Source organism: Puntigrus tetrazona, unplaced genomic scaffold (assembly GCF_018831695.1).
Source record: "Puntigrus tetrazona isolate hp1 unplaced genomic scaffold, ASM1883169v1 S000000746, whole genome shotgun sequence".
Lineage (NCBI taxonomy): Eukaryota > Metazoa > Chordata > Actinopteri > Cypriniformes > Cyprinidae > Puntigrus > Puntigrus tetrazona.
In genome coordinates, this window is record NW_025048355.1 from 2785001 (window position 1) to 2794448 (window position 9448).

At 39.0% G+C, this 9448-nt stretch overlaps 2 protein-coding genes across 2 annotated transcripts in view; both read left to right on the forward strand.

The window, feature by feature from the left end:
* Positions 1–5892, forward strand: part of slc9a1b (solute carrier family 9 member A1b) — a 9537-nt gene extending 3645 nt beyond the window's left edge. The window contains exons 3-11 of the mRNA XM_043233116.1: positions 1453–1703; positions 1960–2177; positions 2493–2695; positions 2767–2856; positions 2930–3000; positions 3709–3876; positions 4623–4719; positions 4946–5041; positions 5352–5892. Coding sequence (XP_043089051.1) covers positions 1453–1703; positions 1960–2177; positions 2493–2695; positions 2767–2856; positions 2930–3000; positions 3709–3876; positions 4623–4719; positions 4946–5041; positions 5352–5576 — 1419 coding nt within the window. The 3' untranslated portion in view covers positions 5577–5892. The remainder of the gene's footprint in view (positions 1–1452; positions 1704–1959; positions 2178–2492; positions 2696–2766; positions 2857–2929; positions 3001–3708; positions 3877–4622; positions 4720–4945; positions 5042–5351) is intronic.
* A 446-nt stretch (positions 5893–6338) lies between these two features.
* On the forward strand, positions 6339–9102 carry fabp10b (fatty acid binding protein 10b, liver basic). Its single transcript, XM_043232926.1, has 4 exons — positions 6339–6411; positions 6768–6940; positions 8852–8941; positions 9027–9102. The coding sequence occupies exons 1-4, from the start codon at positions 6339–6341 to the stop codon at positions 9075–9077; spliced, it is 387 nt and encodes a 128-aa protein (XP_043088861.1). The 3' UTR covers positions 9078–9102.
* The last annotated feature ends 346 nt before the right edge of the window (positions 9103–9448 follow it).

Genomic DNA, 9448 nt, shown 5'->3' on the forward strand with positions numbered 1-9448 from the left:
ATGCTGCTAAACCATTGCAAATACTTAATATATGATACTAAATCAGTCATAATCAGTCAATTTATTTGAGATTTGTGCATCATATTAAATAATCTTTCCATTCATGTATGGTATGTTAGGATAGGACAATATTTGGCTGAGATACAACTATTTGCAAAAAAAAGAAATATATTGAGAAATTCACCTTTAAAATTGGCCAAATGAAGTTCTTAGTAATGCATATTATTAATAAAAAAATACGTTTTTTAATTTCATGGTAGGAAATTATCTTTACTTAATTTCCTGATGATTTTTGGCACAAAATAAAAAACTATAATTTTGACCCATACAATGCATCGATGGATATTGCTACACAATTTGTACTGTGTATGTTTACAATTTAATGTGTATTGTACATATTCATTATGAATACAAAAACATTAGCGCTGTAAAATGACTGAAAAACTAAATGTTTTACTTAAATATGATCATAATTCAAATAATTAGCAAATTTAAAAGACATAGATGCTAGAAACATGATTTTCGAAGGAAAGATTGCGGTCAAACAGCACACCTAGGTTCCTAACTGATGATGAAGAATTAACAGAGCAGCCATCAAGTGATAGACTGTGTTCTAGATTATTATATGTGGGGTTTTTAGGTCCAATTATTAGCACCTCTGTTTTTTCAGAATTTAACATTAAGAAGTTACTCATCATCCAGCTTTTTATATCGACTATGCATTCTGTTAGATTCTCAATTTGGTGTGTATCACCAGGCTGCGCTGAAATATAGAGCTGAGTATCATCAGCATAGCAGTGAAAGCTAACACCATGACTCCTGATAATATCTCCCAGAGGTAACATGTACAGGTTGAAAAGTAACGGTCCTAGCACTGAGCCTTGAGGAACTCCATATTTCACTTTTGAGTGATATGATACCTCCTCATTTAATGCTACAAACTGATAGCGGTCAGATAGATTAGATTAGATTAGATTCAACTTTATTGTCATCACACATGTACAAGTACAAGGTAACGAAATGCAGTTTAGGTCTAACCAGGAGTGCAATAAGCAGCAAGTGCAGGATATAGGTATAAATATAAATTACAAGTGCACATACAGGTAATATGTACAGGAGATAAATATGTATAAATTAAATTACAGGTGAATGTGTTAAGAGCATAATATACAGGTTGCTATTGTCTATGAAACGGAAATTTACAGTTAGGCATGTATAAACAGGATATACAGAATATGTATAGACAAATTGACAAGAGTATGTTCAATGGATATGTACATACATTTACAGTAGATATATACAGTGGAGTGCAATGAATGTTACATTTTTCTTTTTTTAGAATAATAGAATTTTTTTTTTTTACCAAATCATAAAGCCTTGCTTATTATGCTGGTATGGAAGGTGTAGACTTAGAGCGAGGTGGTTGTTGATGTTTCTGTGTGTTTCCTTCAGGTCCTGTATCACCTGTTTGAGGAGTTTGCTCACACCGGCGAGGTGACGGCGGGCGACGTGTTTCTGGGCGTGGTGTGTTTTTTTGTGGTGGCTCTGGGTGGAGTTCTGGTGGGTGGTGTGTACGGAGTGCTGGCGGCTTTCACGTCACGCTTTACGGCACACACACGTGTGATCGAGCCCCTGTTCGTCTTCCTCTACAGCTACATGGCTTACCTGTCAGCCGAGGTCTTCCACCTGTCCGGCATCATGGCGTGAGTCCCAGACGCTTATGCTTTTAAACGTGATGCATTATGATATTACAATATTAGATTAAACTTGAATTAACGTTTGAAGGGTCTTAGAGAGATTTTTTTTATATAATACTATATCATACGTTTTCCAAATCACCAACACACTTACTGCACTGGTGTTACTTATATGAAAAAGAAGGTCAGATATTTTCTTGTAAAATTAAAAGTAATGTGTTCTAGTTTTCTTGAAAAAGTCCCTGCTTGTGTTTGTTGGCAGGCTCATCGCGTGTGGTGTGGTTATGCGGCCCTATGTGGAGGCCAACATTTCCCACAAATCCTACACCACCATCAAGTACTTCCTGAAGATGTGGAGCAGTGTGAGCGAGACACTGATCTTCATCTTTCTGGGTGTGTCTACAGTGGCCGGGCCACACGCCTGGAACTGGACCTTTGTAACTATCACCATCCTCCTGTGTCTGCTGTCCAGGGTTCTAGGTGAGATGAATAACAGAATAACAGTGAATACTAACACCATGTTTCTTGAAAATCTCTCAAGATATTAATTTGTACAATTAAAATGGACATGTGAAAACATGTAAAAGAGTGAAAAGTAACAGTCCTAGTACTGAGCCTTGAGGTATTCCAAAGGTACTCCAATGTCTGTCTCCGTGTCTTTTTGTGTCTTTAGTAAATCCTGACAGTAGTTTTTTAATGCCAGCTGAAAGCTTGTCAGTGAATCTGGTCCAGTGTTGAGTTTATGAATCTGTTTGTTATTCATGTTGACTGTGTGTTTATTCGTTCATCCTGCAGGTGTGGTCGGCTTGACATTCATCATTAATAAGTACCGTATGGTAAAGCTGAGCGGTAAGGATCAGTTTATTGTGGCATACGGGGGATTGAGGGGCGCGATCGCCTTCTCATTAGCGTTTCTGCTGTCCAACGATGACTTTCCCATGAAGGACATGTTCCTGACGGCCATCATCACCGTCATCTTCTTCACTGTGTTTGTGCAGGTGAGAGAATCCACTGAAGGATGACCATTGTGTTTCTGTAGCAGACATCTAGTATTGTCCTGTTTTTTTAGGGAATGACGATTCGGCCACTCGTTGACCTTCTGGCTGTAAAGAAGAGAAAGGAAAGCAAATGCTCAATAAATGAGGAGATTCACACTCAGGTGATGATCTCAAGCACACTGGAGAGCGTTATCTCTGCTGTCTGACGGCTGATGGTGTTCTGTCTCTCTGTAGTTTCTAGAGCATCTTCTGGCTGGAATCGAGGGTGTGTGTGGACACTACGGTCATCATCACTGGAGAGACAAGTGCGTTTCAGAGCCAGAAATCCCATCATCCTTTACTCCCCTAACCCATGATACTAGGGACGAAACGATATTATCAATATTGCGATATTTCAAAAAATATTGTGATCAATATGACAATATGAAATGGCCAAAGTATAGTTTTTAAATTAGTTCTGTATTCCAAGCACTTAAACCACAACTCAAGACTTTGTAGCATTCCAGGCAAGTCCTGTCAAACTACGTGAAGCTAGATGTAAACAAACCAGTGTGGACTGTATGGGACTTCTGCTCATTTACAGTCATTTGTTTCACCAAAGGTGCTTTCCTTTTTCTTTGAGGGAAACAGAGAATGCTTTTTCATGGGTGATGTGTTCTCAGAGCTATGAACTGGGAGTACGTCGATCTAGTACGTGTTTACGCGTCATAAGTCATGGGTTTGACTGCCGTTCCAGTGCACTTTCAAAAAGACATGGGTTACGGGGTAGTCTGGAATAAAAGTGTTTGATTTCAAAATAAAATGCTATTTTAATCATTCTAAGCTGAGATGTCTGAGCTTAATTATCATATAATCATGACTGTTTAAAAACATCAATCAAACTTCCTAATTTCCCTTCATTTCTATTTTTGGTTTTCAGCTAAAAGATCATTCCTATTTTAGAATCTACTTTTCAGTATAACTCTTCTCAGGTGGGTTGGAATGATGTGTTAATTGCTGTTGTTTACCTGCAGGCTGAACCGCTTTAATAAGCGATACATCAAGCGCTGTCTGATCGGTGGTGAACGATCGCAGGAGCCACAGCTCGTCTCCTTCTACAACAAGATGGAGCTCAAACAGGCCATGATGCTGCTGGAGAGTAACAGCTCAAGCAACCTGAGCACAGTGACTGCAGCAGCACCGTGAGACACACACACACACACACACACACAGGAGTGACTGCAGCAGCACCGTGAGACACACACACACACACACACACACATACACACACAGGAGTGACTGCAGCAGCACCGTGAGACACACACACACACACACATACACACACAGGAGTGACTGCAGCAGCACCGTGAGACACACACACACACACACACACACACACACACACACAGGAGTGACTGCAGCAGCACCGTGAGACACACACACACACACACACACACACAGGAGTGACTGCAGCAGCACCGTGAGACACACACACACACACACACACACACATACACACACAGGAGTGACTGCAGCAGCAAAGTGAGACACACACACACACACACACACACAGGAGTGACTGCAGCAGCACCGTGAGACACACACACACAAATGTAGTGTTTATGGCATCTCTCCATAGGTGTAATTTTTCTGTCCCCCTATACCTAACCCTAACTTTACAGGAAACATAAAAAAATTCATGAAATCTAACGATTACCAAATAATTCTAGGGCGTAACATAGTGGCCAGTGTCAGGAAGCTGCATCTCCACAAGAGGTCATGGGTCATCAGCAGGACAATGACTCCACCCACACTTTATACCCATGTCATTAAAAACATTTGTGCCCACATGAACCACACTCATGTACTGCATCTCATGTATTTATGTGTGTGTGTGTGTGTGTGTGTGTGTGTGTGTGTGTGTGTGTGTGTGTGTGTGTGTGTGTAGACGGCAGCGCAGCCGAAAAACACTCAACATCTCTAAAGAACGAGAAGAAGAAATCAGAAAGATTCTGCGAGCAAACCTGCAGAAGACACGACAAAGAGTGAGACACACACACACACACTCACATACACACACACACACACACACACACACAGAGAACACAAACAAAAACAGAAAAATAGTGCAGAAAGTGTTGGCAACTGAACTCATTGTGTTCCCTAGCCTGTGAATTTTGGAGAGTGTATTGTAGTTCTGTGGTGAGTTTATTGTTGAATTATTATTATTGTGTGTGTGTGTGTGTGTGTGTGTGTGTGTGTGTGGGTTAGTTGCGCTCATACAGCCGTCACACACTGATGCCCGACGCCGAGGACGACTGGAGCGAGACACGTCTTAAGAAGCAGCGCGAGGAGATGGAGAGACGGGTGAGTGACACAAGAACACAACAACCAGGAAATATTTTACTGTACTTCTCATATTACACCATCAACTATAACATTACCACAACTACTTCAGTTCAAATATTTCACTATACTATGATTTAAAAAAACTGTAGTATTTACTATAAATTATTGCATTATTTTTTGTTTCAACTGATTTCAACAGTTTTGTTTTAAAATGAGGCTGCACTAAAAAAATAATATTGCACTTTAATTAATGTTTCAAATTTAAATTAAGATCATCAAGTATGTGTGTGTGTGTGTGTGTGTGTGTGTGTGTGTGTCACACTCACAGATGAGCCACTTTCTGACGGTTCCTGCTCCTCCGGTGAGAAAGCTGGAGTCAGGAGAGCGTCTCAGATCCGGCTCCTTCTTCTTCTCTGAGCGTGTCAGTGCTGGAGATGAGAGCATCAGACGTAAGCCCAGCGTGGTCAAGTTCTCTCTGGAGGAGAAGAAGCCTCATCGAGGTCCAGAGCATCTTCTGGAGGAGGACGAGGAGCTTATCCATCACAGACCCTGAACATGTCTGTGTGTGAGAGACTCCTGAGCGTTATGTATTGTAGATGAAGAAGCTCAATTGTAGGAGAGTTTTTATTGAGACAATCAGAAGAGCATCCAAAGTCTTGTGCTGTCATTTATTTACACTACTGTTCACCAGTTGGGGGCAGAGTTTTTATATTTATACTGAAATAAAATTAATTTCTTCATAAATGATACATTAAATTCGACATGTGAGCACTGTTACAGTAGATTTCTATTTCAAATAAATGCCGTTCTGTTGAACTTTCTATTCATCTGTGAATCCTGACAAATAAAAGTTTTCAGTTTTCAGTAAAATCTTGTGCAGCACAACTTTTTTCAACATTTATAATAATCAAAAATGTTTCCTGAGCAGTAAATCAGTATATTAGAGTGATTCCTGAAGGATCATGTGAGACTGAAGACTGGAGTAACTACACATCACAGAAATGAATTCAACACATATTCACAAAGAAAACAGCTGTTTTAAAGCTATTCTTACTGTATTTTTGATCAAATGCAGCTAAACCGATGTCTTCGGGTCTTATCTGCTCCGTCTTCAGGGAGTATTAATGGACGAGTGTTTCAGGTGTTACAGACACTGCTGTGTTTCAGAGTAATGTTTGTGTATAAAAACACTCTTCTGAGACTGAAGCATTGCTGTGGAGACTCAAACACTCAGATCTCCTGAGACTCATTAAACAAATCATTACAAACACAAGTGACGAAGCTCAGGATCAGATCTGAAGTTCGCTGCTTGAGGATGGCTGTGGATTTCAGTGGAAGCTGGAAACTCTTTGAGCAGGAGAACGCAGAGGAGTTCCTCAGAGCCGTCTGTGAGTCACTGCTTTTACACAAATAATGTTCTTCATCAGAGTCTTGTTTTAAACATCCTCTAGTGTTCAAGGAGCAAAAAAATAAGATCTTGTTCACTGTATAAAAATTGATTAAGAAACTATCTGCTGATGGGGATCAGAACAATAATCTTGTTTTGTATTTAAATTGGGTTTTTTTTTTCTTCCATAAATTGGCATTTTTTTTTCAAAAGAGAAGACTTATGTTGTTTCTCTAATAAATGTTTGTTGATTTTTAGATATGTAAAACACTGAGGAAGAACATCATATTTTGCGGTGTTTCAGTAGTTTTTCTCTGGTTTATTCCTGTAAATGTTCTTCGTGTGTTTTATGAGCAGCCGCTCCAACGATTTACATCAAAATGATGAATGAAGTCAAACCTCTGACCACCATTCAGCAAAACGGAGATGAGTTCATCATCTGTGTGAAAACTCCTCTGAGGAGCAACACAAACATCTTCACCATCGGCACTGAGAGCGAGTTCAACACCATGGACGGGCAGAAGATCAAGGTGATTCGAGGAAGATTAGATCGAGAAAAAAAACATATGACGGGTGAAACTACGCTTTTCGTATCTTCAAATCAATGGGGTCGTGAATCATTTGATTTAGAGCGCTTTATGAATCATTATTCGGATCGGAACCTCGGAGCTACCCTATAATGCCATTTCCAATATTGCCTTTCGTGCAGTGAATAATTTAGCTGTATATGAATGTAGACCCGTTGATCTGCAAAGTTGAAAATTCGAAAGTGCACAGTTAATAAAGTCATTGTCTACCAAAATAAACAATCGACTCATTAGTTCAAATTATATTTGCCTTTACACCTTTTTCCTGAACGCGGAAGTAAAGCTCCGGTCACACCAAGCACGACAACGAAAAGGTTAACGACAATCAACCAATCACTTTTATTTATATAGCGTTTCAGCTACAGATAAACATATAGTTCTAAACATCGTTGTCACTGTTTAAGATTCAGCGACCACGCCACAACTATAACGATAAAGGCACAAAGAAACGACATCCTTGGAATCATTTTTAAGAACGATTTTTTTTTCCATCTGATGAACGATAAACACATTAACAGCCAATCAGAATCAATCTGTCGCGCGCTTGAGAATTTAAAGCGACAGACGCGCTTGAATTTAGAATTAACAGACTGGTGTGGACTTTGTATAATCTTTATTGTCATCGTGTCTGCTGTTAACGGCCTTAAGTCTATTGGTGAGGCTTGTGGTTCATTAGTTGCTTTCCCTGATGCAAAAAACGGGAGCTGCCATTTGTAAATTGTATTAATATAGCTTCCGGTCTTATCCGCATTCAGCTATTTTTAGCTGTACAAAACATTTCGTTTTGCTGCTTGATATTGAAAATTGGTGTGTCCAATCATGTTATTTTAATGTATTTTCTTAAAAATACGAATAGCTATACCCGTAGAATTTACAAATGGCTGCGGCCATTTTCACAAAAAATGTGGATTTTCTACCTGTGTTGACCCCGCCCACAAACTCGTCTTTTTACTGACGCGGTAGACCAATCACAACAGACTGCGCCATCGGACCAATCAGAGCGGAGTACTCTCACGGAAAGGAGGGGTTCAGAAAGACCTCAATGTGCCAACTATTCCCAACTACTTGTCCTAAATTCTATGTGAAGTTGGTCATTTTCAATACTATTTAGGACAGGGTGAATCTAAAACTGCTTCGAACGAATCACTGGAAAATTAGGTGATGTTAAACACATATTTAGAGAATACAAAAGCGTTATATTAACCTTGCATGCATGTAAACGTATTGCAGGAGACTCACAAAACAACATTAGCAGGCTTAAAAATGGCATAATAGGGGCACTTTGACGCAAATTTTATATTATTTATTTATATATTTTTTCTCTTTTTCTACTGCACAAAACATGAAACCCTTACGTTTGTTGTAAATGTGGGGCAGTTTGTAAACTGAACATTACATCTTGTTACAACTGCACTACAATAACATCTCCACTCCACGCTTACAGTGTTCCTATTATTCCCTCTGTATTTTGCACATTTCTCTGTATTTTGCACATTTCTCTGATATTTTGCACATTTTTACCTCCTGAAGTAACGCTATGGTCATTGGCCATATGAACATTTGCTATTTATTTACATACCTCACCATATAATGCACCTTCTGTGTGTACGCCTTTCATGCCGCTTCATTCATTTGCATTGAGCTGATCTCTGCCCTTCTACCTTATAACTTGTACTATGTACTAAAGCTTAATTTATACACATATTTTATATTTATATAATAGTTTTTTTTTTTACTCCTGGTTAGATGCTAACTGCCTTTCATTGGCTCTGTGCTTGTACACTGCAAAATGACAATAAGGTTGAATCTAATCTAATCTCTCCTGAGCACAATTTTGAGCTGTGTGTGTTTCAGGCCACAGCTCGACTCATCGACGGGAAGATTGTGATCGAATCTGAGAAGTTCACACACGTGAGAGAGATCCAGGGCGAGGAGATGATCGAGGTCAGAGAACCTTATATCTTTTCATGGAAACCCATACAGTATATCTCTGCTAATAGTTATATAATATTTCTGTTTGTGTCTTTAGACGTTCTCTGCCGGAAGCGCTACTCTCATCAGGAGGAGCAGACGAGTTTAAGAACTGAAGAAATTTAAGCTTTTACAATAAATTACTGAGGAAATATTTATTAAAAACAATCTTCTTGTGATAAAAATAATGACATCAGACTATATATAGCAAGATTCTGTAGTTTAAAATAATTTAATAAACATTTATAGATTATGACTTGTCCAGTAACTACTATTATTATTATTATTATTATTATAGATGGCTTTAACTTCAGTTCTGTGTTGAGTCTGGTTAGTGGCACTAACTACAAACACAGTGATGATGAAGCTGGTTCTCAGGTGCTGTGACATGTTTCCCAAGCATTGATTTGTTTGTGGTGACCTGCTACATTATCAATTAATCAATTACTTTTATTTATATACCACTTTTAACAGTACACA

Coding starts and splice junctions, on each gene's coding strand:
- fabp10b (XM_043232926.1), top strand. CDS start 6,339: ATGGCTGTGGATTTCAGTGGAAGCTGGAAACTCTTTGAGCAGGAGAAC. Junction 6,412..6,767: donor GGAGTTCCTCAGAGCCGTCT/GTGAGTCACTGC, acceptor TTTTATGAGCAG/CCGCTCCAACGATTTACATC. Junction 8,942..9,026: donor AGGGCGAGGAGATGATCGAG/GTCAGAGAACCT, acceptor TTGTGTCTTTAG/ACGTTCTCTGCCGGAAGCGC.